The sequence below is a fragment of the Struthio camelus genome, chromosome 6 (genome assembly GCF_040807025.1).
Source record: "Struthio camelus isolate bStrCam1 chromosome 6, bStrCam1.hap1, whole genome shotgun sequence".
NCBI classification, from domain to species: domain Eukaryota; kingdom Metazoa; phylum Chordata; class Aves; order Struthioniformes; family Struthionidae; genus Struthio; species Struthio camelus.
The window spans coordinates 28,183,161-28,209,132 of NC_090947.1; the positions used below are offsets into that span (position 1 = coordinate 28,183,161).

General features: G+C 54.5%; 2 protein-coding genes across 4 annotated transcripts in view; both read left to right on the plus strand.

Annotated features, from left to right (window-relative positions):
* The first annotated feature begins 153 nt into the window (after positions 1-153).
* Positions 154-9,914, plus strand: LOC104144945 (motor neuron and pancreas homeobox protein 1). The gene is made up of 3 exons (XM_068949600.1): positions 154-687; positions 8,461-8,621; positions 9,383-9,914. Exons 1-3 carry the CDS (start codon positions 252-254, stop codon positions 9,698-9,700), a joined length of 915 nt encoding a protein of 304 aa, XP_068805701.1. The 5' UTR covers positions 154-251; the 3' UTR covers positions 9,701-9,914.
* A 3,415-nt stretch (positions 9,915-13,329) lies between these two features.
* Positions 13,330-25,972, plus strand: part of CFAP65 (cilia and flagella associated protein 65) — a 35,236-nt gene continuing 22,593 nt past the window's right edge. The window contains exons 1-12 of one of the 3 annotated variants that reach the window (XM_068948894.1): positions 13,330-13,397; positions 14,009-14,083; positions 14,396-14,583; positions 15,274-15,376; positions 16,870-17,036; positions 18,967-19,166; positions 19,859-20,004; positions 21,257-21,479; positions 21,804-22,069; positions 22,986-23,186; positions 23,623-23,985; positions 25,195-25,332. In XM_068948894.1, the coding sequence (XP_068804995.1) occupies positions 14,009-14,083; positions 14,396-14,583; positions 15,274-15,376; positions 16,870-17,036; positions 18,967-19,166; positions 19,859-20,004; positions 21,257-21,479; positions 21,804-22,069; positions 22,986-23,186; positions 23,623-23,985; positions 25,195-25,332 (2,070 nt within the window). In that variant the 5' untranslated portion in view covers positions 13,330-13,397. Of the gene's footprint in view, positions 13,398-13,885; positions 14,084-14,395; positions 14,584-15,273; positions 15,377-16,869; positions 17,037-18,966; positions 19,167-19,858; positions 20,005-21,256; positions 21,480-21,803; positions 22,070-22,985; positions 23,187-23,622; positions 23,986-25,194; positions 25,333-25,972 lie in introns of those variants that run through there. The other 2 variants (XM_009676112.2, XM_009676111.2) reach the window with 2 other exon arrangements.

Here is a 25,972-nt window from a genome sequence, read left to right on the forward strand (position 1 = left end):
GGTGGCGGCGGGCGAGCGAGTGCCCGAGAGGAGGAGCGGAGAGGAGGGCTGCCCCGAGGGCAGCCCCGCGGAGCTCGCGGCGGGGCGCCGCGGGTGGATGCCCGCCGGTGCGGGAGCCGGTGCCGGTGCCGGCGGCGGGGCGGGCCCGGGGCTGCCCGGCCGGGCTCGGCCCTGCCAGGGGAGCGGCGGGGCGAGCCGCGCCGTGCCGTGCCGCGCCGGGGGGCCCCGGCGGCTCCGCACGGAGACGGGCCATGCACAAGCCCATGGAGAAGTCCCAAAACTTCCGCATCGAGGCGCTCCTGGCTGAAGAGCCGGCGCGGAGCGCCTCCCCGCCGGGGCTGAGCCCCGGGAGCCCCGCGGGGAGCCCCGGCCCCGCCGGGCGCACCGACACCCCCTCTCCGCGGGCGCCCCGGGGCGCCGCGCCGCTGGCCCCGGCCGGCTTCGTCCACAAGCCCGGCTCGCTGCACCTGCCGGGCCCCGGACTCAGCGCCCTGCCGGCCCTCTACCCGCCCGCTGTGTACCCGCTCCCGGCCCTGGGGGGCCAGCACCCCGCTTTCGCCTACACTGGCTTCCCCCACCTGCCGCCGCCCGGCTCGGAGCACCTGAAGGCGGCCGTGGCCGGCTCTTTCCCGCTGGAGCACTGGATCCGAGCCGGGATGCTGGTGCCGAGGCTCTCCGACTTCCACGGTGAGTGACCCGGGAGCGGGAGCGACCGTCCCGTCGGGCGGGACGCAGCGCTCGCCTCCTTGCCACCCTCAGCGCCCGGGGACTCTGCGCCTCCTGGCCCCCGGCCGGCTCTTGCGCTCTCGGGGTGGGAGTCCCCTCGGGGCTGGAGCTGGGGGCTGAGGCGCTGCGAGGCCGCCCCTTCGCGGCACCGCGGCTGTCGGGGTCGGGGAGGCGGCGGTGAGCCCTCGGGGCTGGCCCCGGTGCGGGGCTCGCTGCGTCCCGGCCCGCTCCCTGCTCCGGCTGGTGTCGGAGTCCCACGGCGAGGTCCCGCAGGGCCACACACCCCTCTCACCTTCTCCGAGACTCGGCATCCCCGCAGCGGTTCCCGTGGGACAGATCTGCCTCCCGGGAGCCTCATGTGCTGCAGGGACCCGGCAACCCGAGCCGCAAGGCGAAGGTCCCGGGGAACTCCCATCCTCCCTCGGCCCGGAGGATGCTGCAGGACCGCGCCGAGAGCCATTTCCCTTCCCGGTCCCGGGAGAGCAGAGCCGCTCCCGGCCGCCGCCGCCGGGCCGCCTCGCCGGGTTCGTTGGGCTCTGCCGGTGCGGGAAGAAAACGAAAATAAAGAGGCGGCGAGCGGAGCCGGCTCCAGGAAACGAATAAAACCCACTCGGTGCGATTGGGAACGAACCGGCCCGGTTTACCCGGCGAGGAGGGAGGGAGAGTGGTGCGGCCGGTCCGGCCCCGACTCCGGACCGAGAACGGGCTGCGGCTCCCTCCCCGGGCGCCACGCTCGGCTCGTGGGGTGTGAGGAGCCTTTTGGGCCCGGCTCCGTGCGGCTGGTGCGGCCGACCCGCCTCGGGCTGGAGCCCGGACCCTGCCTGGGGGACCCGCAAAGCACACGCTGCTCAGGGAATAGGGCCAGAGCGATGGGAAGGGATCCGATCCTGCACCACAAAGACGGAGCGTGCAGGGCACGGACAGCACAAGGGCCAGCTCCAGCCACATCAGTGGGGCAGGCTGTTGTCGTGTTCCCCCCCCCCCCCCGCCATGGTCCCCAGCAGAGTGGGGCACCCGTTGCTGGCTCCCCTGACAGACCCAGCCCTGTGCTTGGCTGGGACTGGAGTGAATGGAGGGCTGATCACCGCAAGACGGGTACTAAAATAAGGGTGGTGTGTTAATAAGCTGCTGGTGGAGAGTCCGGATTTATTAGCTCAGTTTAGCGTCTTAATAAACTGGCCAGAAGAGTAATAGTGCAAAAATGGAGAGTTAACATGAAACATTGGATTCATTGCTCCTTCCTCAAATTACACCTGGGCAGGTTGGAGAAAAAGGGGCTGTTCCTTTTCTAGGCTGCTCTCCCTTTCCCCTGCCTTTCCCCTGGGCTACAGGATAGATCTGGCTGTGAAATGCTGGTGGTGCTTAGGGGCACAGAATATGCCTTTAGTGCTGAGGGGCTCTGTTTACACCCTGCAGGCATGTCACTGAGAGCAGGAAAAAATACGCCTCTTTGCTAGGTGGTGAAACACCGTCCTGCCCCTCTGCAGAGGGGAGTCAATGCCGGATGCAGAGCTCCAGCCATGGCCTTGGTGGAGCAGAGGGATGATGAGTTGTGGGTTTGCAGCTGCTCCTCTGCCTGAATCCCCTCCATGGATATTGCTTCTGACTTGGGGGGCTTGCACTCAGCTTCAAGCCTGCTTTCATCTCTGTGTCCATTCTTCTAGGGCTCCTGCCCCTCTCATCCTTCAGTCCCATCACAGACATTGTGGATGTCTAAACCCTGGTCCTTGTTGAATCCCATCTTGTATCTCTTCAGATCCTTGTTTCTATCTATCGGGATCATTTGGGTTCTCAACTGTGCCCCAGCCCTGTGTGTTGTGACTTGCAGCAGATTTACAATGTGGGTCTCTTTCCAGCTTGCCCTGCCCCTGTAGTCACCAGAACTGGGCCCAGTTTCAAGCTCTGGCTGTGTCTGGGCTCCTGTTTCCCCGCTGTGCTGACCAGCACACAGGGACAAGGACAGCAGTGTTGATGTGCTTGTCCCTACAGGAGGGGGAGCCTACATCCTGCCTAGGGCACGCTTCTTGCACAGCCCTTCCTCATTTCTGTAAAGAGGGTGGTGGGCTGGGCAGGAGCATCTCACTGTCGGCATAGGGGCCCTCAGGCTGCCTGTAGTTCCTGGCTACCCTGTCCCCTTGCCCAGCTCAGATGGACAGACCTGCCTGGCTGAGGTGTCCAGAGTGACTGAGCACAACTTTCCGTATTTCTGTGTGCTGGTCCTGTTAGCTTTCTGGATAGCAGTAGGTAGATATCTGGGAGAGACGCACCTGGAAGCCCATGATTTCCTCGTAGGACCTGTTCTGGGGCATCCCAGCGAGAGGTCGCCTTTGTGATTTATTCACTGGAGATACCAGGACAAAATCCTGAACAGCTTTTTCAGCTGCATATGTAGAGACGTTTTGCAGCTATGGTGTGTTTGGTCTCCTGGGGACAGTCAGGATGAGAAAGGAGGACACCCTCAGAACTGAAACAGCGAGCTCTGAGGGGATGTATTGCACACATTTGCCCTATTCTTGCCTATGTACAATTGTGGTGGGAGGCAGTAGTTACCCTTATGAACCCGGCCTGGGGTTGGGGGTTTCTCAGGTGCTCCCACTGCAGCATAAGCAGATACTGCCCCTTTCTGCTTAACTGAGCTGCAGCAAGTGCCAGTATACATCTGCTGCAATGCGGAGCGAAAGGGCCGGGCACACAAGGCTGGTGTGCCGGAGCAAGCGTGCCCTCACTGCAGCTCCTCTGCTCCCAGGCTGTATTTGCATCCTAGCGGTGCAGGCCTGCTATGAGCAGGTGTCTGCCTTCCTGAGCTGGGGGTGGAGAGTATTCGGCACTCGGGTGCCGTATGTATCCGTACTTCTGGGAGTTGTGGTTTATGTACCCCAGCTAGCAGTGTGGAAATGCACTGTAGTGGTGGGAGCCAAGCACAGAAACCTGCCATAGCTGAGATTTGTAGGAGTGGGGAGTGGTGACATATAGCTGCAGGGTGGGGAATGCGGGAAGGCATGAATCGTTCCCCTCTGGGGACCTGGTGCCCAGCTGCCTCCCTGGGACTCTGCTTGTATGCATCGCCTGCTCATCACCTTGATGGAGATTATAGAAGGGAGCCCACTCTTGGCTTGAAGGAGTCAGGCAGCATTTCAGTGGGCATCCTCCCACACCAGGTATCTTGTCTACTGAGGCCAGGAGCTCTGCAATGTGTGCGGTGTCAGGGAAGTGACTTTGGAGATGCTCTTTGGATACTGCTTGAAAGGAAACGGTTACCCAGGCCAACAAGGCCCCAGGGGTGTGAGCCCCAGCTGGACCCTGCCACTCCGTTGTGGTGAGTTTGCTGATGGGGTGTGCTGGGCCAGGAGGACAGGCTGCCGGGCGATGTGTCTCTGCCTGGGATAAGTCATATCAAACGTGTTCCCATTCTTCCATAGGCTGCAAGTTTGGCTCTCCAAGACATGCAACGTAGGCAGAACAGCTGCAGGCATTTCTAAGGCAGCTGAGCGGAGTAGCGTGTGGTGTCCTGCTTAAAAAATGAACTTGGCTCCCTGTCAGCAAAGCTGGGCTGCAGGGACCAAGGGAGGGAGCACGGGGAGAGATCGCCTGCCAGACGTGTTCCCCCTGGGCTGTCGGTGACTGCTCCTGGCTGATGCCTTCCCAGGCTCGGCATGTGCACGGTGGCCTGGCATCACTAGGAAGCTGAAAACCAACTGGCAAAGAGCAATCGGGAGCCAATGGTGGAGCAACCAAGAGGCTACCAGAGGCAGGAAGTGCCCTTACACACACTAGCCCACATGGAGAACAGTCAGGGCTACCAGCAGGCCAAGGGAGGCCTCGTAATGGCCTGGGTGCTGGTGAGACCCTCTCCCCTCCTCCCAGCCCCGACATCTGGAGAGACACCTCCGATGCAGGCAGGGTGCTAATTTCCTCTCCTTTATCTGCCAGCCCACAAAGTTAAGTGAACTATGGCTAAGCAAACCAAATTAAAACCAAGTGGGTTAATATCAACCCATGGATTAGCCTCTTTATCAAGTAGACGGAACTATATCAAGTAAACCAATAATTGTTTATAAGCTTTATTTAATTATCTGGGAGGCAGCTGTCTTGTAGCGCTCCTGGCCTCAAACTCAGAGGGGATTCCCAGCTCCAGCCCAATAAATTTATTTACTGATATTGCAGCCAAATGCCTGGGACCCATTACAGGGTTCAAACCCTGCCAGGCTGAAGGGATATTGAGACTACAACTCTGGTCTTGGATGTGGCACTGGAGGAGATGGCTGGGCAGATAGGAGGTCATTTGTCAAGCAAAGCTGTGATGCTGAGGCAGTTGTTGGTCTCCTGGCAGGAAGCGGAAAAGGGAAGACCCTTCCTGAAAGGTTACTCTTTCTTTTGGGATGTTGGTTGTGGTGAAGATGGGTTCATAGCTTAGCTGGCACAGGACCGTGGGAGGTGAGCCCTTGGGGGGATGCTCCCTCTGTGTCCTGTGGACAGCCATAGAGAAGGGGGAGGACAGGACTCCACCGAGCACACTGGCAGGACAGGGTGAAGCTGCCGGCGGTCACAAGGCGTCGTTTCCTCTTTGTACTGGAAACTGCCTCATGTCCTCAGACTCTCCTTCTTCCTCCTCTCTTTGCTCCTCTGCCAGTGAGAAATTACAGACCCTCTTCCCCTACACACCCTCCAGGCACAAAGGAGCCAGGACCCTTCAGCAAAGTTGCCAGCAGGTCTGAGGCCAGAGACGTTTCAGTTCAGGCCCAGCCAGAGCTGCTGCTGAAAGGCAGATGGGCGCTAGGGCTGTGCCAGTGTGGGCTTGCCCCATGTTGTCTGCAGGCAACAAGTCACGGTGAGGAGCAGTGGTGATGCAGCTGCTGAGGTACACTGGGTTTATTTTTAGAGGAGGTTGCAGGTTAGGTGGCCAGGCCTACTTGTGTAGCCACATTATGGCTGGGCTTTGGACTGGAGGTGGCTTAAACTACATGACACCACCACCAGATGGGGTTCAGGGTTTGTTTTTTTTTTTTTTCCTCTCTCTTTTTCTTTGCTAGTCCTGGAACAAGAGGCAGTGTGGGTTTCTAGGGAAGTGAACTGGGCACACAGATGATGAACCTGGTGCTGGGAGGGGAACCTCGCTCCACAGCTCAGTCCCTTGCACTGGTAGCAGTTTGGGCTGCTTCTCATGTGGGTTTATCTGCTTTTGAGCAGCACTTCCTGTTCTTCTTTTCCCTGCTAGACCAAGGAGTCTTCAGCATCTTACCTGGAGGAGATCAAGTGCCTGGAGAGGGTGTCATCAAAGCAAACTGCCTTTCAGTCTCCTCTGAGTATGGACGAACTGAGCTCCCCCAGCTCTTGGGACAGAGACTCATTTCTGTGCCTCTGCTCTGCTCCGCTCTTCCCACATCTGTTTTTAGTCTGGCTACATCTGGCCTTGCAGGAGGAAGTACAGAGGAGCCTCTTGGGGTCATCTGGAGGATTTCTCTGCTCTCCAGGGCACATGCCCATTTCTGTGCTTCCCAGGGGCTGGGTCCTGAGTCCTCTTCTGGGGGGGGGGCTGAGGGGAGATTCAGTCCAAGAATGGAGTTTCCTCTGCCCCAGCAGTACAACCTCCAGCTCTGAAAATGACTTATTACTGGGTACTGGGATGTGAGTGCACCCCATTCCCTTCTCTTTCTTCTAAGCATCTACTACAGAGGATGGTCAAAAACAGGATCTATTCCGGGAGACTTTTCCCTGAGCCAGGATGGCCAAGCCTGTGCAAAGCGGCCCTGGGTTCAGGGAGGGAGCAAGGCTTCGGGTGCCCCCATGCATCCTCCTATCTCTAGCATTGGAGGTGGGCTGGTGGGAATCGAACTGTCTCCAACAGCCTGCGGGGCACTGCCTAGGGTGCACTGTGTTGTGCTCCCTGCTGAAGGCAGACAAATGAATATCCCTTCTGGTGCTTTCTGATACACCTCTGGGCTTCCTCCCGATTGAGGGGGTGTTAGCTTGGGCCACTCCCTTTCCTGACGTTGCTAGTTCCCCTAGAGAGGTGGTCTCCACGGCACCTCCTTTTCCTAGCAGAAAGGACCCTTCCCAAGTCCTTTTGGTCACTGTATATCTGCCAACGATTTGTACAGACAGGACATGGCAGGCGGGGGTCTGCAAGGGCCAGGAGAAAGGGTCTGCAGCTAGGCTCCAGGTCTCCGACGTCATCCATGGCCGGTGAGAGCCTGGATGGTAGCTAAGCTCTGCAGAGCCAATGCCATCTTTCACCTGATATTTGTATTTGTCCCAGCAATGTTCTGAGCCTCTCATTTGGTTTTAGCCTTGAATATTCTACAACAGTTTCACGTGCAGGTGTGTTAGACCCTCGAATCGGCACACTCTGCATGTGCGTGCGTCAGACCCATCGACACAGTGTGTCTGTGTTCAGTCCCTAGTTTAACAAGCTGGCGGCTGCCATATGTGAGGCAGGTCCCAGATGGCTGATGAGCTCTCTCTTTGCATGGTGGGTTGGTGTGCTCTGAGTGCAGGAGGGGCTGTGTCCAAGCCTGCTCTCATGAGGAGTTTGCAGAGTCTCAGCCCAGCCTCAGCTCTGCCTGTTTGACCCGTCCCACCCAGCATCCAGGTACCGGGGATCAATCCTGGATCATGTTCACTTAATGTCCCCTTCATAAATTCCTGCATGATGTGTCACCACTGTGTTTGTGAAGGGCTCAGCAGACACCTCCAGGAGATGGGCAGGTCGGGATCAAAGCTGGAATCTGAGGGAGATAATGCAGATGGTGTCCCATGCCTTGCAAAGAGGGTGAGCCAGAGCAACCCTCGCGAACCCTGCTGAGCAGGGCGCTGCATGGACCAGGCAAGCTGGTGGCTGGCTGCAAGCTCTATGGGAAACAGGAGGCTCTTTGGAAACATTTCCTTCACGGATAACCCTACCCTTGTCCAGCACAGCCAAGCAGGGCCAATGGTGAAGATCCGTCTCACCCCATGCAGCTCTGCCTGATGCTCTAGCACTTCAGTCCCCCCTTCCCCACCCAGCACTTGGATGCGGGTCAGGCCAGGTGGGAATTTCCTGCTTCGGGTTTGAGTTGATGCCCAGGCCCAAGGTGGCTGCCGATGAACAGGGCTGGGTGAGGGATTCCAGACAGCTCGTGTCCCCCTCCACAGCTGTGGCCCAGTGGGCTGCCGTGGCAGGGATGTGCCAAGGACCTCTTCCGTCAATGCCCGATGGCGCTCCTGCACTTTACACCCAGCTGCAAACCTCTGGGTTTGATTGCTGCTGCGGTGCTGGGAGAAGCAGGAAAAGCTGAACCCTGGGGGGACAATAAAGCAAGTGGAGAGGAGATAAGCAGGGATCAAACACGGCACGGGAGCCACCCCGCACTGGACTCTCAAAGGCCCCTTTGTTCGTGCTGCCTCCTGATCCAGTGCCGCGCTGCCTTCAAGGGCTGAGGGTGAGATAGCAACCCTGAGCCGGGCTCTGCGGCTGCTCCTGCCATCGCAGCCCTTGGCAGTTGGGCAGCCACCTGCGCTTCCCAGCAATAAAAGGAGGTTTAATTTCAGTCACAGGACTGATCCTGGTTGCAGACCAAGGCCTGATAACATATCTCACTGGTTTGTTTCAGTCGGGCAATAAAGCCATTATTGGGGCGGGAGGCGATGGAGGTGACACTCACCTTCGTCCTCACCCCGGGCCTGCTGAAGGAGGTCCCAGCGGGCTGTGCCCCTGGCCCCACTCTCCCTGACCCCAGCCTGCTGTCTGCCCTGCAGCTGCCCCGCAGTCCGCCTTGATGGGGAAATGCCGCCGGCCCCGCACGGCCTTCACTAGCCAGCAGCTCCTGGAGCTGGAGAATCAGTTCAAGCTCAACAAGTACCTGTCCAGGCCCAAGCGCTTTGAGGTGGCCACGTCGCTGATGCTGACCGAGACGCAGGTACCTGGGTCTTGGCGTGACAGAGGATAGTATCGACTGGCTGCCGGGGAGGTGGGGGGTTGAGCTGGGCAGTGGCGAGCCAAGGCCACAGGCAGCGCTGGTCCTCCTGGCTCTACTGCCATCAGCCCTTGCCCTGCTGCCTTTGCTGGCAGCTCTTCTCAGGGCATTGACCTGCCTGGAGGGCTCCCGGCTCCTCTCTTGTAAGGAGCAGCCCAGAAAACCTGTTCTTCTCCTTGACGCCCCCAGATTGGGTTTCAGAGCCCTCCCATCTTTCCTTGCACCATGGGAGGGAGCTCTTTGCCGAGCTAGTGTCCCTCTTTTGATGATCCCATGCATGTCCTTTGGGATCCTGGGGAGTTGCTGGTCCTCTTCGCCCCCACCACCGAGGCTGGGCAGGGGAAAGGAGCAGCTCTTTGGGGTACATCTCCCCTTGTGGCGTCCTCAACCTCCTTGCATGCACCTCTGGCACTGAGGGACCACCTGCAGCAAGGAGCTGTGTGGGGGTCTGTGATGCAGGGGAGGCTGGGGGTGGGTGAGGACAGGGTGAGGATGGGAGCATGCGTTCTCCCCATGGGGCCACTGCTCAACCTCGGTGCACCCACTGAAGGACAGCAACCAACTGCTGAGATCCAGGGCAGCCCCTCCTGGGTGCCAGCAATCCCATCTCCCCTGTGCCCACCGTGCCGCGGGACGGGGGCTGCGTCGGGCGTCCACGCACCGGGTGCCGCGGGCGCTCTCCTCCTGGGGCTCTCCCTCGGCAGGTGAAGATCTGGTTCCAGAACCGACGCATGAAGTGGAAGCGGAGCCGCAAAGCCAAGGAGCAGGTGGCCCAGGCGGAGGCTGAGAAGCAGCGAGGGCTCAGCAAAGCCTGCGAGAAGTTGCTGCCCAGCGAGCCCCGGGGACAGGCGGGCGAAGGCCCTGAGTTCGTGGGGCGCAGCGCTGGCTCCGGCTTCCTACACTGCAGCACCGCCGAGCTGGGCTACGGCCCGGACTCCTCCTGCTCGGGCGGTGAGGAGGACGAGGAAGAGGAGGAGGACGAGATGGGTGCCACGGAGAGGAAGATCGGCTCTGTGTTGTGAAAGGCGGCGGGAGCCTGGCTGGGGAGTGGGGCTGGGCTGAGGCATCGGGGGTCTCTTTTCTGGCAGATATGGACTGTTCCCAGGCAGAGCAGGAGGGGCCGCAGGGCACCTGCCTCCCCTTTAACTTATGTGTGTTTGGATCCTATTTAACTCATAATTATTCCTCTGTGTGTATCTGGGGGAGTCCCCACATCCCTCCTATATAAAGCTATTATCTGGATGCCAGTGCTCTTCTTTAGGGGCCGGGCGGCTCCAGCACCCTCCTGCCACCACGCTGCCTGCTGGGTCCCTGGGGAACAGGGTGGGCACAGCAGACTGGCACAGCTGGCAGGCTGCAGACACATCTGGAGGGGACAGACCTAGGCTTTGTCCATGCACTGCCCTTTTGCTGCAGATATGACTGTTCCCAGGACACGGCACCCCGAGCCCTACCTGATGCCAGGTGCCTTTCCCCTTGCAGACCCGAGGGGATGGGAAGGAAGATGCCTGCAGAATGTGTGCCAGCCCTGCCCTGCCTCCTTCTGCAGCTGCCGCATCGCTGGTGGGTCCTGCATTTTGCAGGATAGGATGCATTGGTGCAGGCAGCCAGGAGCTGCAGACTTGCTCCCAGAGCAGCCCTCTGGGCACGGGGCCTCCCTGTGCACTGCTGCTCTGGCCATGGGCAGGGGGTCAGGGCTGGGGAGGAGGCAGCAGCCTGCTTGCACCCTCATGAGGTGCCAGGCACCCCTAGCACCTATGCCTTCACCCACTACTCCCAGATGTGCAGCCCCTTTGCCCTACAGTAGGAAGCACCACATGCCTATGCCAGCACAGAGCAGGAGCCGAAGGCTGTGGGCTTGCAGAGAAGAGCTCATTAGCTAATTAGCTAATTGGCTAATGAGCAATGCCATTCTCAGCACTGCAGGCAGCCTGGCTGTGGCAGTGTGGCATTGCCCTGAAACAGGGACTGGCTCTGGTTTGGGGCTGGAGCCTTCCTGGGTTTCAGGTGGTGCCTGTGGGGAATCAGTGCTGCAACAAGCCCACCTTTTCCAACGTGGATTTCTGACCCCTCTCAGCTCCTTTCTGGGGTCAACCCACAACCCGCTTGGGGGCCTGCTCGCTCTGTCTGGGCTCAGATGCACTCCTGGTGTCAAGATAACAACAGACCTCTTTGCCACCTCCCCCAAAACTCTGGCTTATCCCTAGGTCTGCCCTGCTTTGGGGGACAGGCTATCCCTGTTGTCAGGGTGCTAGAGGGTCCCAGCAGGTCCGGTAGATATACCTTGCCTCCTGCACGCTTTCTGGGCCTCTCCTAGGGGATCCTGAGGTGGCCATCCAGGCGGAGGACGCAGCTGGGCAATACCCAGCCTCCAAAGGACCCCCTCAGCACAGGGGCACCCTGCAGCAGCACCTCATGGGCTCTGTTCCCCTCCAGTGCTGCCCGCAGAGCTGTCCATGGGGCAGAAGCTTGGCTGCAGCCCAGGGCAACTCCAGGTTCTCTGTGGCAGGTGGTCACCTGGATGGGGCAGGGACACTTTGGTATGGCCCTGGCACCCCTCTCAGCCTGGGTGAGCCCCGGGGCTCCCTTCAGGCTGTGCCTGAGCCCTGCCCGCAAAGGGACAGATGGGACAGGGACTGGGTGCACGGAGACAGGCACTACTCAGGAGAAGGATGGACATGCAAATCGGATGTTGGGAGCAAGAGGAGCGTGGGAACTGACAGACAGATGGACGGGCATGCTGGCGGGTGAGGGTCCTGTGCGGGGTGACAGTGACCCGCAGTGGCTGCTGGCAGCTCAGCAGCTTCCCCCTGGGTGCACAGCCCAGAGGCCAGGCGTCCTCGAGGTGTGAGTCCTCTGTCCCCGAGCCGCTGCACCCGGGGCGGAGGTGCCAGGAGGCTGTAATGGATGACAACTTGGAGCAGGAGAGGAATAAATGAGGGGAAGGTTGAAAAAAGAAAGAGAAAGAAAGGAGGAAGGGATGGGTGAAGTAGGAAAGGACAGTACCCAGTCCCCTGCCATTGCCCTGCCGGGACAGAGAGGCAGGAGAGACCCCTTGCCCCAGGGGAGCTGTGGACCCGTAGCAGGCACCTGAGATGGTGGCAGATGCCAGCCTGTGGCTGCAGGAGCCTTGGCACCAAGTCTGTCTTGGCACCAACTCCATCCCCCATCCAATGTCCAACCTGACCTTGTGATAACAGGGAGCCACGGGAGGACCGCGGGCTGGGCACGCCGGGGAGGACGGCTAGACGGGGGCGCAGGGAAGGCAGGGCAGAGATGAAGAGGAGAGAGGGAAAGCAAAACACGAGAGTGCCAGGAAGGAGGCGGAGAGCTGAAGGGGTGTCACAGTTTTAAAACATTCACCTTGATGGGCCATGACAGGTTTAATTTCCAGAGTATAACCATTAAACTGATGGATGGGGGGGGCGTTCATCTCGTGCTCGGCGCGCGCAGGCCCTGCTTGGCTGCAGGAGGGTTTATTTTGTTGCCGTTATTTATGAGGTTGTTTCTGCAGGAGCCAGGCACTCCTCCAGCCCTGGGGGACAGAGGAGGGGGCGCGAGTGATGCCAAGGAGTTGGGGGGCTGATTTACAGCTCCTTAGCTGGATGACTCATGTTGTAAACATAGACGAATGCCATTAAAGCCGCATCTCCTCTGTGCCTCTGCCCTCCACCCTCTCCTTGGCAGCGGGACGAGGCCAGCCCCACTCACCAGCAGCCCCCCAGGCATGCTACTGGCCCTTCCCACCGGGGACATAAAGGCCCTCCCGCTCCTTGTCCGACATGTGGGGCCATGGAAAGAAGCAGGAGTGACCTGCGGGGATGGCGGGGACATGGGCGATGCCTGACCAGGTCGTACAGCCCCAGCTGCCTGTCTGTGTGCCCCTATCCCTGTACCGGCCTTGACCCCATAGCTTCTTTCGGCAGTGGTCACAACTTGTTAATTGGGTCACTGACGGTCACTGACACTCCAAGGAGGCCGGTGGGGGTCCCAGACCCATAAAGGTGCCACCCCAGGTCTACCCTGGTACTCTCCAGCCTGCTGCACCCTGTGCCCTTGCCCCCAAAGCAGCCCCATCTCTTAGCCCCATGGCTTCCTCCCCACCCCCCCACCCATCACACCCACAGTGCTTCGCTGTACCCTCTTTGTTGACCTAAGTGTTCACCCAGTCTCCTCCCCCCTGCACCCAACCCCATCACCCTGAACCTTCCCCTGAACCTCCCTGCACCCCTCCATGTCCCCTTGCATCCCCTGTACCCCCCATCTGCCCCTAGCATCCCTCTATCTGCCCTCTGCACCGCCATCTCCCCCTGCACCCTTCCATGTCCCCCTTCCCCCATCTCCTCCTGCACTCCCCATCCCCCCTGCACCCCTCCATCTCCCCCTGCATCCCCAACTCCTCCTGCATCCCCCATCTCCCCCTGCACCCCTCCATCTCCCCCTGCATCCCCATCTCCTCCTGCATCCCCCCATCTCCCCCTTCATCCCCATCTCCTCCTGCATCCCCCCCATCTCCCCCTGCATCCCCCCATCTCCCCCTGCACCCCCCCGCCGCGCTCCGGCTGCGCGTCTCTCTGCTGCCCCCTCGCGGCTCCCCGCCGCTCGCTTCGCCCCGCGCGCGGGATGACCCTTGGCGGCTGCCGTCGTTGCTCCGAGAGATGCTGCCGCCGCGTCCGGTCCCCATAGCAACACGCGCCGCCGCCGGGCTCGGGGCAGAAGGTGGGGCCGGGCCGGGCCGGGCTATAGGGCCCGGGCTGGGCTCCAGCGGCCCGGGTAGGGCTGCAGGGAGCCGGGCTGGACCGCAGGGTCTGGGCTGCGCCCTACGGAGCCGGTCAGGACTGTGCTGGGGGGCGGGCTGCGCCACAAGGCCCAGGCTGCGCCGTAGGGGGCGAAAGGCCAGGCTGTGCCGTGGGGAGTTGGGCAGGGCTGTGCCACAGGGAACGGGGCTGTGCCGCAGGCATCCGTCTGCGGCTATAAAGGGCCAGACAAGGCTGTAGGGAGCTTGCTGTAGAAGACAAAGTGAGGCTACAGTGGGCTAGGCAGGACTGTGCCCTGTTATGGGGGGCTGAGCTGCAGGGGGTGCGAAGTGGGGGCTGTGGGCTGTGGCAGGCCGGGGACAGCCTGGTCCACGGCAAGGGCTGGCCTCAGCTGACAAAGTGAGGACATCGCTGGGGACCCTGCAACGTGGGATGTGCCCTGCAGGGAGCTGTGCTGCCCTGTGCCCCAAGGAGGGGCCAGAATAGGTCTCTGGAAGCACCCAGGTCTCAGCGACAAAGACTCTCTGGACACAGGAGCAGCACATGTGAGGACTTGTTCTGCTTGTTTTCCAGATGCTCGCTCAGGTGCATGGGGAGCCCCAAAGCTCTGGCCCTTTCCAGAATCTGTGCTGTGACCGCACCAGGAAGGTGAGTGGCAGAGCAAAGGGCCTCATTGTCATGGGTAGGTTTACTGGCAGAGCAAGGGGAGGAAAAAAAACCTTTAGAAAAATTCCCTTGGCTGCTCCCCTCATTCATGACATTGTTTAGCATGTATAGGGTTTGGGCTGGGCCCTGGAGGTGTGCCCTCAGTGTTCCTGGACCAGGGCATCTGGAGTTCATGTCAGGACTCTACCTGACTCCTGGAGCATTGCTACAAGGTGGCTCCTCCTATTCTTTGCCAGAGCCAGAGACTTCTGGCATGAAGAAACAAAAGTGAATGATTTCTCCTCCCTCCTTCAGAAACTTCTAGTGTCCCCACAGCAAGATCCAAAGAAATCTTCAAGAAAGGCCAAGGAGAAGAAGAGCATATTTTGGGGCATTGAGGTGGCAGAAACACTCAGCTGGCATGGTTGGGAACTTGGAAAAGAGATGATCAAACATCTAATCCTGAAAAATGTTCATGCGAAAACCCAGAAGCTGAGCTACAGGTGCGTGGAAAGTTTCCTTCTCCTTTGTATTCCTTACTCTCTCACTACATCTTCATCCCTCCTGCTGTATCAATCACCTTAGCACCCTTTCTTGGATTTATCTGCCCCCTCTCTCCTTGGGCTACGTGCTGGAGATAGTGTGCACACACTTGCACAGGAGGTCAGAAACCTGCTAATTCAGTCACATAGCCCTTGTTCCTGCCAGGAACATCTTAAATGAAAATTTTTTTAATTCTATTTTGCTGATACTTCTGTCTGTGAGCCGTTTCCAGTCTAGTGAGATTTTAATTGTGGATGTATGCCAGCCAGTCAGTAGTGTGTCCTGAAACTATTGCTCCCAGGAGTCCCACTGGATGCTGAGCCACTCCAGCGCTCCCTGTGACCCTCTGTATTCTGAAGCTCAAATGTTTCTGCGCTTAATACATGTTTTGCTCATGCTGCGTGACCTGGGAATGTAAAATATTGTTCAAAAAAGGAATGGATATTTAGAGCTGGGAGTGGGTTTTCAACATACCTGAGTTCTCTTCCTCCAGGATTTGCTGGATAAACTCTGAATCAGGTTTGTAAATTGCTTCTAATTGTGGGAACCTGGAGTTTTTGATTCTCCTTGACATTCTCTTTTCTGATGTCTGACATAAGAACAGCTGTAAGCTGTCAGACCAAATCTCTTGTTTTGCTTTCATTTTCTAGATGTCCTTCCACACGATTCTTCCTCACTGTTTTTCCACAGCCAATTGTTCTGAGCCCTGGTATGTCCTTAACTCTGCCCATCATTTTCCGTCCCACGGAAAAGGTAAGGTAGCAACATCAAAACTGCTCTCAGTGCTCAGATTGGCCTCCAGGAGGGCGATTGGCCTCTGTATCTCTTGTCATTTGTGTTCTCTTTTTCACTTCACTGAATCTGTGCTTAGGGAAAGCTCTAGTGTGGAAACACTGGAGAGTGACAGCCTCTGCTCATCCTCTGAACAGAGACATAGCATGGCCTTCCTGCTTTCCTTTCATCTCCAACAGCTGAGGGAGCCACTGGCTTCTGACTGGCAAAGAACCCCTGGCTTCTTTGCAGAATTTATCAGTACTTATGACAGCGATCCTCACAAAAAGCGTTCTCTATTTTTCACATGCTGCTTCTGACTTTGATATAGGACTTGAACTGCCCACTCCAGCTTTAGTCTTGTGTAGCCTGTACTGGGTGATGTTAGTACAGAACTGTTGAGGGACTTGCTCTCTGCTTCGTCACAGGACAACTCAAAGCCACCTGCCTTGGAGCACGTTCAATGGCTACTGATTTTCTATAAGGGGTATGTCAAAGGCCTCCTTTCTCTTGAATGGAGTGGGTTCCTTTAAGCTTGGTTTTTGACAGCAGCGATGCTTCTTACCAATCCCTTCCCTTGATTTTTCATCCCGCTTCTGGTGTCTGTCTTGGCCTTGAGCCTTGATCTCTGGCTCTTGTCCACAACTCGATGTTTTTGATGTGCATCTCTGTCCTAGATATCGGGTGTAATCATTGGGTAGATTCCCTGTGCCCTGGTCTCTTATTATTACCATTTTCTGGTGGCTGTTCAGTGTTCCCGTTATGGAACAAGCTGATGGCCTTGTCCTGTTTTTAGTGAACAGTTTGTCTGCGCTCCATCAGTCACTATAGCAGGAGGCTCCCTATGGTAGAAAGAGCAAGGACTGTATGTGCTGCAGTGCCCATGCCCAAGGTCCTTTCTTACCTATATAAATGGTACTTGGGAGGAGCTCAGATGGGGGAGCTTGGAAGAAGCATATCTTGCAATTCCTTCTGCCTTAGCAGGTTAGCAGATGTCCTTGGGCTGTCTGTGTACAGTACTATCAACACTGCATCTTTAACTGGTGTGTTACCTACTTAAGCCTCTAGCTGGCAAAGTGCTTAATAAAAGACTAATTTTTCTGTGCTCATGGAGCTCAAGGACAGGTTGTGCATGCTTCAGTTAAGCTGAATCAGATCTTGAAAAGATTTAAAAAAAAAAATCCCTCTACATCAAAACGAATAAGGTGAAACAATTGTACTCTTAAACTGCACTCTCTCAGGGTGTTTGTGTGTTCCCTGATACAGTGAGGAGTATGCCTGAGCACCTTACTCACTGCCTCTGTTTTGTGCTCTCTGTCCTGCACCGATGCCTTCCCTGGTGCCTCCATCACGCATGCTTTGCTCCCAACACTTGCCCAGGGGCAAGGTTTGAGTGATGGGGTTCATGGGAGGAGCTGCAGTCCCTGAGAGAGGGAGCCCATCTAACTGCTGTCTCCTCTTGCTTTTCTGTACAGAGGGAGTATGAAGACAGCATCTGCTTTGAGAAGGCTGAGGGTGAGTTCTCTGTTACCCTGCGAGCAGCACTTCCACGCCACTGTCTGTTCTTCCCAGCTACTGTCCACCTGCCAATCTGTGCTGTCTACAATGTCACAGAGGCAGTGTTCCCTCTGCGCAACATTGGGTGAGTGAGACATGGCTGAGCAGACCCTCTTTCTGTTTTGTCAGGTGTTTGGCCAGCTCCTTGGGCCCTCAGATGAATACAGCTCATTTCAGTTGTTATTGGATCTTACCTTGATCTTAGGCTAATATCATCCTTCCTGAAATATCCCCTCTCTAAACCAGTCTGTCAAGACACCCAGGGAGGACTCAGAGGGGTGCACCCTGGAGGTTAAGATCCCAGTTCGGTCAAGAGGAACCCGTCTTTTGCCACATTCCTGTCTGCTGAAGCAGACTGCCTGCCTCTGGGAGCTGACAGTGGGAAACAGCCTTCCAAATCAAAGTTGCTAGGTAATAGGAGCCCTCTACTGAGTTGCATCTGTATTAAAAGAATTTTCAGGGAGGACATGAAGGAACTGAGAAAAGCTGTTGTAGAATAGATTTCATTAGAATTGGAACTTTCTCTGCTATATCTGTGAGTCACTGATTTTGTAATTCAGTGTCTTGTTGCCTCCAGAACAGTGTCCTTTCTTAAAATGGCCACACTGTTCAGTGCTCAGCTGGGTACAGTCTGAGATTCACCTTTCCAGGCTTGGCTGGCTGCCTTTAGAGCTGGTCTCTGCTGCCTCTGAGTTCACAGCAGAAAAGGTAGCAAAACAGACCAAATTGTGACACTGTCAGATCTCACTGTGGGCACCTCTTGGCATGTCACATTTGTCTGTTGACAGCATACTCTGAGAACTATTCATGCACAGGAAATAGGTCAGGGACTGGTACTGTCTCCCACTAAGAACATCTCAAGTCCGCAGAGAAGGCCTGGGCTTATAGTTAATCAGAGGCAACCTGCCCCCTGACAGCAGAAAACATGTTAGCCTTTCTGTGACTTGACTTCTGTTCACGTGACATGGGCATGCCGTCGGGATGGCAACTGAGTTGCCAGGCCTTGAGCTAATCTCTTTGATTTGGAGACAGAAAGTAGAGAAGGGAGAGTCTTTAAAGTGCTTGTCTTAGGAGGTTCATGGACTTGCCCAAAGCAGTGGAAGGATTCTGTGGCTTGGAGTCATCGTTTAGGAGCAAAGATGCTCCCTGCTACCAAGGACTGTCTTATATTAGTAACAGAAGGACAGCAATTCAGGCAGTATAGCATAAAGGAAAGCAGTGGAGAAATCTCCAGGTAAGAGGGAGGTATACTTCAAGCCATTTGCAGTGACAGTGATAATGGGAGCAAAATGGCCTTTACTAGTTGGAAAATGCCTGTGCACTTAAATGAAGCCAGCCAGGGATGAGGTAGGAAGGTGGATATGTCAGAGGGCACACGTACCTTCTTCAGCAGAAACCGTTTCTGGCCAGTACTTTGCTCAAGTGATTAATTCTCCTGTTTGAGAAATTTGTGCTGACTGGGGGGTCTGGGATGGTGGAGGATTTGGATGCTTAGTAGTGCTCAGCTTGGAGTCAATAAAATTTAAAATGCTAGTAGTATGTCATGTTCTTTGCACAAATCAAATAAGCAAAGGGAGTTTCTTCTGGAGAAGAATTGAATTGAGGTGTTAGGAAAACAGCTCAGTCCTTTCTTGTCATCTGCGCTTATAGCAGAGGAACAAATGTTCATTTGGAATTAAGAAGCAGCAAATCTAGATACAGGAAAAGCAAATACTTCTTTCTGGAGCTGATCCATCTGCTGTGAAGATCATATGATGAAACTGGAAAACTTTATGGCCGTTAATAAGATTCTTAGAGGTAATGACTAAGACTGACTGAAGTGTGAACAGAGCATTTGTTGAGACTAGAGACAAATTCCTTCCCAGCATCCTGTATTTGGCCAGGGCCGTTAGGGGTTCTGCCATTTGACACTGATTGCTTCACAAATGACTCGCTGAGAAATGTCCATCCTATGTACAATTGCACAGGCAGCAAAGAATCCATTCATCTACTTAAAACATCTCTCCATTTCCTAGTGATCTTGCTACTGTGTTTGCCTGGAAGACACCAAGCGCTTTCCACATGATTCCTGACTGGGGCATGCTGAACCCAGGTGCTGAGTGCATGGTGAAAGTGGTCTTCCAGCCCAAGGCAGCTATGTTGTATGATGTGGCAGCAACATGCTGGTTTGGAGATGAAGAGAAACAAAAGAGGACTATCCAGCTAAGAGCTCTGTGTGAGTCATTTTTGCATTTAACACTCAAAGAAATGTGTACCATCCAGAACTGTGGAGTTTCATTCCACAGAAATACATCAAGGCACTGTGCTCTGAGGCTATGCTTCATCTTGCACAACCCACTGATGGGTTGAAAGTGGCCTGTGAAATTCTCTAATATGCTGTTATCAACTTGGAAATAATGGTCCGAAGAGACAGCAGGGCCTGTGGCATACTCTGGCCAGACTGGCATGTCTGCTCCCTAGTTAAGCTGACAGAAGGGAAGAAGTGAGATGAGTTCATTGGCACAATGGAAAAGTTGTGCCAGAAACTGTTGGTCTTGTCTGCACTCAGTTTCTCCTGGCTATCCCTGCCAGAGGGAGATTTATAAAGCTTTCTAGATCCGAGCAGTCTATGATCTAGAATAGCCACAACAGTTTTATGTACAAGTCTTTGCCGTTTGTCTTTGTCTGGAAAGGGGCCTGAAGTGCCTTATCTGGCCACTGAGAAACGAAAGATGTGGCTCTAAGTATTTAGTAATTTATGCTGGAAAGAAGCTCATCTGATTCAAAGCAGGGCCAACTTTAAAGGTAGATCCAACTTCAGAGTTAGCTGAAGTTGCTCAGGAGCTTGTCCAGTTGAGTGTTGAATATCTCTGAGGATGGAGATTCCATCCCTCTTTCTTGACTCATTAATATTATCCTTGTTAATAGCCAAATACCCCTACCTGCGGGTGAATGTGACAGGGGAACTGTGTGAAGATGTGCAGCCTGGGAACTTTCAGGACGTGCTGTGCTTTGGATCAGTGCCAGTGGGCACAACTGTGGAGAAGCGTGTAGAAATCTGCAACATGTCTGTGGTATGTATGTGGTAGAGGTAGACTGCTGCTTGTGAGGGTCTGGCCTGCTAGCATGTTTCCCTGTGTGATGTGGTCTTGAATCTCTCCCTTAATGCTGTGAAAATATCTCAAGTGGGAGAGTGTATGTGGAGATGAACCTTCCTCTGCTAGACAGGCTGTGTGCCCTTGCTCCCTACCTGCTAGCTACAGTGCTAGCAAATCATCCATTTGCAGCACAAAACGGCCATACCTAGCTGCTTCCTACTGCACTTGGTCCAGATCAGGCTGCCGCTGTGGTCCTTCACATCCTGCGACTCACCTGCTCACCACGGAAATGCCTGTCAGTCCCATGTGTGTGGTGCACAAACACCCTTCTGTCATTCACTAGTGTCTGGATCTTTTGCCATCTGCTACCTTAGGCCTGAGCCCCCTGTCCCCAAACTGCTGAGGACACTAGAAGATCCATCGACTGACTGGGATACATGGCCAAATTGGCCTGTATGCATCCCAGTCAGTTGATGGGTCTTGTGGTATCCTCAGTGGACTGCAAGCTGGTGTATTCCTCTCAAAGTCAACTGGGCTGCGTTTGAGCACTATCTTCTCAGTGCCAGCTCAGTTCATGCCACTCCTGTTAAAGCCTGGGTATGCTCAGAGGCTACTGACGTGGATGGTGGCAACCTCGACTCCTCTGCAGGCTCTAAAGCCTGGGAGTAGCAAAGACTTACTCATTTGTGGCACTGTCATTACTCACACCACAGCGGTGCCCAGCAGCCCCAGGCAAGGACTGGGGCTTTCTTTCAGGAGACTGAGGAAGGAGTCGGAGCATCAGTCCTGCCCTTTGTGAAATGACAAGTCCTAGACAAGGTGGAACTGTGGATGGAGGGAAATAAGTGCTAGACCTATCTGTCCAGGTCACAGCAGTCACTGTGACTACCCTAGCCCCTGGAGGCACCTCATGCCAGCCTCATCCTTGTCCCTACCAGAAGGGATAGCCTGTCCCAAGAGATCCCCAGAATATTTTGCTGCAGCCCAAACTTCAGTGCATGTGGTGGGAGCCTGCTGTTCACAGTTTCCCAGCTGGATGGGATTGTATTGGTTTGCACAGCATTTCTGTGCTGGGCTGCAGCAGCCTCAGTGTTCTTGGTAGTGTTCAGCTCTGCTGGAAATAGTGCAGTTCTTCACTGATTAGTGCAATTCAGCTGAGACTGCATTTGGAGCAATGCCTTCCTCACTCTTGTTTGTTCCTCTTAACTTATTTCTTTTCTGCTTGCAGGTTGATGCCCCGTTTAGGATAGAAAGAGCAAAAGACCCTCTGCTTCAAGATCACGTTTTCTCCTGTGATATCTCCCATGGTGTTGTCCCTGCCAAAGGGAAGCTGGTGTTGTACATAAGATTTCAGCCACAGACAGTAGGAAAGCACAGTACTGACTATTTCACTGTTGTATCTGCTGGGTGCCTCCTGCGGACTGTCCTGAAGGTGATTGGCTCATGTAAAGGTATCAAACAATGCAAGCTTTCCTTATTTCTCTCTGTCGTCTTCATAGCCCTGTAGGGGAAGGGCTAGGGCCAGGGGAAGAACTAGAGACTGTCACAGCCTTTGGCCAGGGACTGAACTTCTGCCAGCATCCAGCCTCTGCTGGGTGTTTAACACTTTCTCATGACAGGCATGAGGCTGTTTGAGGTGAATGTCCAGCTGTTTGCTAGGTGGGTTTGCGGATGAGGGGCTTGTGGTTTGGGAAGATCGGTTAAGTGCAGCAGTGGCTTGTGACATGTTGACAGAAAGAGCTGTGACAGCTCTGTCTTATTTGGTGTTGTGCTAGGTCCGTTGGTGTCCCTGCACCAATTTTCTATGGACTTTGACTGGGTCAATCTCGGGGAAAGTTTGATGCAGACATTGGAAATGAGCAACAAGTCAGATGCCCCTGCCTATTACCAGTTCGATATTGATGGCAGAGGGAGTGTCTTCGCCTTTGATCGTCCCTGTGGAGTCTTGGAGGGCACAACGACACTAGTGCTGAAGGTGACCTTTCGGCCTACTCACCCCATCAGCTATTACCGCAGAGTGGTGTGCCTTGTCCACCATCAGGTAGGAGAGGCAAAGGGTGGTATCGCCATTGTGGTAGCTGAGAGGGAAGGAAACTTTCTCTCTGTGGGACCTTGCATCTGAGAAGAAATATTACTTCTCCAGCCCTGCTCGATTTGGGCCCTGTGTCTCCTTAGAAGCAAGAAGCCTTTGGGATGAAGGATGATGCCTAGTGCCAATGTGCTGGCTGGTGTGTGTACAGCTATGGCTTTGCCTCAGCCAGCTGCAGCAGGCACCAGTGCCTTATTTCAAAGACAGCTTTAAGCAAAGGTCAGTTAGCAAACCCAGTACTTAAATTCCTGTTTAAAAGTTCAGAACCAAAATCTGTACTCAAACACCTATACGGCAAGCCAAACCTAGGCTCTGTTAGCACACCTCTACCTGTACCTATTTCATGCTACAGTTGCGTGCTCTCTTACTTGCTCATACACTAGGAGCTTGGCTTGCAGGACTCTCCCATCTCAGGTTCTCCCAGTATTACCCACTGTGGCTAGCCTGTATCACTTAGCAGGCCCTAGAAGACTATTATCACTGTGTTTCTAGCGACTCCTGTCCTGCGTTCTTGCTGAGCAGAGTCTCCATGGTGCAGGCTCCCAGGCTCAACAGTACAGGGCTGATGTGGACATCAGTCAGTAATGTCTGCAGGGCAGCAAGGTCCATCCTCAGCAGTTCCCATCCCTGTAGATCTCTGACTAAAAGTTAGCTGCCCAGCGATGTACTGAATGCCTTCTGCTTCTCTCTAGTTTCAGCAAAGCTCCTGGGCAACATCAGCACCTAAAATGAGCAGCAGTCTAAGGTCATACAGTACTAAGCTGTTCTCAGATGTGGTTTTGGGAGTGAGGTGCTAGGATGGTGTAACTGACAAAGGAGTCACAGGAGGGCAGCTTATGTCTTACAAGCCTTTCTGGTGCTTCCCCAGGAACCCATGTTTGTGGACTTATTCGGTACTTGCCACTCAGACACAGATAAGCCAGCCATCCTTCGGGCAAGACATCTCTCCTGGTATCGAACCAACATAGTAAGGGGACTGACCTTCTACCCCCCAGACATTCTGAGCGTGATGCTGAAGGATGGGAAGCTGCAAATGGATGAAAAGAGAGCCCTCATGCTGCCCCCTGAGGTATGAGCTGGCCTTCCTGATGCCCAAGCTGCCCTGGTGCTGTTTTCTGCAGATGTCAGGTTGCCCTTGCACAGGCCGGATGGATCTAGGAGAACTTGCAGGTGCCAACCTGATTTCTTCAGTAACTGTGCTGTTAATATTCCCAGCTCATACCAACACTATCTGCCTCAGTTGTATTTTACCCGGACTCAGCCACTATTCTACTTTGTGACTTCAGCTCAATTGCTGGGTCTTCTTGTGCCACATTCAGCTTCAGATGGAGGATTGGCTACAAATAAGAACCTTCTCGAAGCCTAAACTCTGAGCTGTCCTGGGAACTATTACTGAAGTGCATCTTGCACGTCCTGTTGCTCATGTAGGCAGACAGGGCGGCAGTGCCTGGTGTCTCTCACAGGCATGCTTTCCCTGCTCACACTGAGATGTTTCCATCCTGTAGATCCCTCAGGACAAGCCCCCCAAGGAGTACACTGAAGCCAGCTCCATGACTGAATATTTCCATGATGGCGCAAGCAGCGACCTGGCCTTGTTTCCCCCTCACGTTAGCGTCAGCCCCAGGGAATATGATTTTGGTTGCTGTGTGCCACTCCACAAAGTAGAACCGCTTCCTCTCTGTGTGACCAACCATACCAAAGGAAAGATCACTGTTGCCTGGACTCCAAGCCGTGGCAGTGCCTTCCAAGTGACGCCTGAAGTCTGCGACATCCCACCTTTGAAGTCTTCAGCCTTTCGTGTCCTTTTCCAGCCCACTCAGCTAAACGCTCTTTATGCAGCAGAGCTGGAAGGCTTTGCCTTCTACAAGGTTAGTAGGAATTACTAGGATAAGTTCCCAGCAAAAGCCTAGCAAAACTGTGTGCAGGCTAAAAGCTTTTTGGGCACCTAAAATGGGACGGTAACCTTGTATTTTGAATTTGGCAAACCTACATCTTTACTAACTCCTTTGGCCGGGGTTCTGGTACAGTGGTCAGTTAGAATTTCTCCTCCTTCATCTTTGTCCTGGCAAGGACAAATGAGGAAAATAAGCCACAAACTGGCTGCTCGTGCATATGCACACCTACAGCTGCTCTTACACCACAGTGAATGTGAAGTAACACGCTTATCTGAAGGAGGAATTCCTGTGAACTACCGCACCATTGCTATATGTAGGAGCTTGCGCAAGGATGGTTGCTGTGGTGTGGGTGATGGGCACAAAAACAAGCTTTACTTATCAGGGAATGGGCAATAACTGATGCGGCTCTGTACATCATTGTGGCCTCTCTCCCAACATGATGTGGGATTCATACCATGTGAGGTTTTAATTGAAGGACTTTCAGCATCCTGAAACTTGCTGGTAAGCAAGAGAGATCTTGATTCAATTGTTGATTACGCTTGCAATCTTTTCACAGAATCACAGAATGGTTTAGGTTGGAAGGGACCTCTGGAGATCACCCAGTCCGACCTCCCTGCTCAAGCAGGGTGCTCTAGAGCATGTTTTCCAGGATCGCATCCAGACGGGTTTCGAATATCTCCAGCAAAGGAGACTCCACAACCTCTCTTTTCCATCTAAGATAGTGTAGAAGATATCTGGGAGCAAGCTTAGTTAGAAGTATCTTAGGCTCAAGTAAAGGATAGATGATTATTTTCAGTAACTCCAGTTATTTGCTTAGTTTAGGATCTGCAGGTATCTCAAACTGGCATTAGAGTGTCTTTTGCATTAGGTTAGGAAGGTCTACTATTGTAAAATCACAGAATAATTTGGGTTGGAAGGGATAGAGAGAGGTCATCTAGTCCATCTTTCTGCTTAAAAGTCACTCCTTTGTCTTTCAGGTCTGAAATGTAGTTGTCTGGGAAAACAGTTTACTCATCTTCCTCGTCTTGCACTGGTCAGGCCTTCTTCCCTGAGAAAGTCAATTCCCCAACACCAGGGATGACATTGAAACAAATAGCTACTTGTGATGATACATACGCTTTAAGGCACGTTGCCACACTCTCTTCCCACATGTGCTCTGTTCTTACCCTTGTGTGCCTGCAGGTGCTGAGACACTATGGCAATGTTGAGGAGGACACCACCATCTGTCCATCCTGGTGTCTGACCATCAGGCTGAGGGCACACACGTATGAAGCAGAACGGGAACACTTCATCCCAGAGTACATACTTGATGTCCCCAAGGTTTGTGACCGGTTGGCATACTTCAAGTTGTTTGGATCTTTGCAGAGATGCTTGGGTTTATCTCTGAAATTTTTACATCGTCTCACATCGTGCTATCCTGAGACATGGAGTCTTGGGAGGTTCCAGTGGTGCAAAGGCTTGTGCTTTAGAACAGTTATAGGATCCCCTTTCTCCTGCATTAGCTTTCCAGGCTCCGGTGTCTCCGGTTGCACTGATGATCTTCCCTGTGACCCAGGGAAGTAAGGAAGAGTCTCCAGAACCTCTCAGAAAACCTCCTCACCTAATTAAGGGCACAGAGCCTATACCTGGTATGCGTGAACTGGAGCAAATTCCAGCTCACTCTGTCCTTAATCCAGGAGTTTACTGTATGTGCAGAAACTGCAGGCCCCTGTAAGCAGCTTGCTTGTTGGATCAAGGAGAGCATTGCGTAATGGAAAGTAGTTTCATTGGTCCCATGAGCCTATGATAGAAGAGGGCCACTGTGGGAAGGGAAAGAACCATATCCTGCATACCTTGGATGATTTTCTTCTTTTCTTTGAAGGCAAACAGTTACAGAGTTCTGCATGGGCTTAGGATGGTGCTTGTTGGGACTCAGATTCAACGTAGCAAATGCTTTTTCTTTAAGCTCGATTTCAAAACT

Bases quoted from the DNA above. Each gene is read 5' to 3' on its own strand.
- LOC104144945 (XM_068949600.1), top strand. From the start codon at position 252: ATGCACAAGCCCATGGAGAAGTCCCAAAACTTCCGCATCGAGGCGCTC. The intron at 688-8,460 runs GTGAGTGACCCG...TCTGCCCTGCAG, and splicing joins GAGGCTCTCCGACTTCCACG to CTGCCCCGCAGTCCGCCTTG. The intron at 8,622-9,382 runs GTACCTGGGTCT...CTCCCTCGGCAG, and splicing joins TGATGCTGACCGAGACGCAG to GTGAAGATCTGGTTCCAGAA.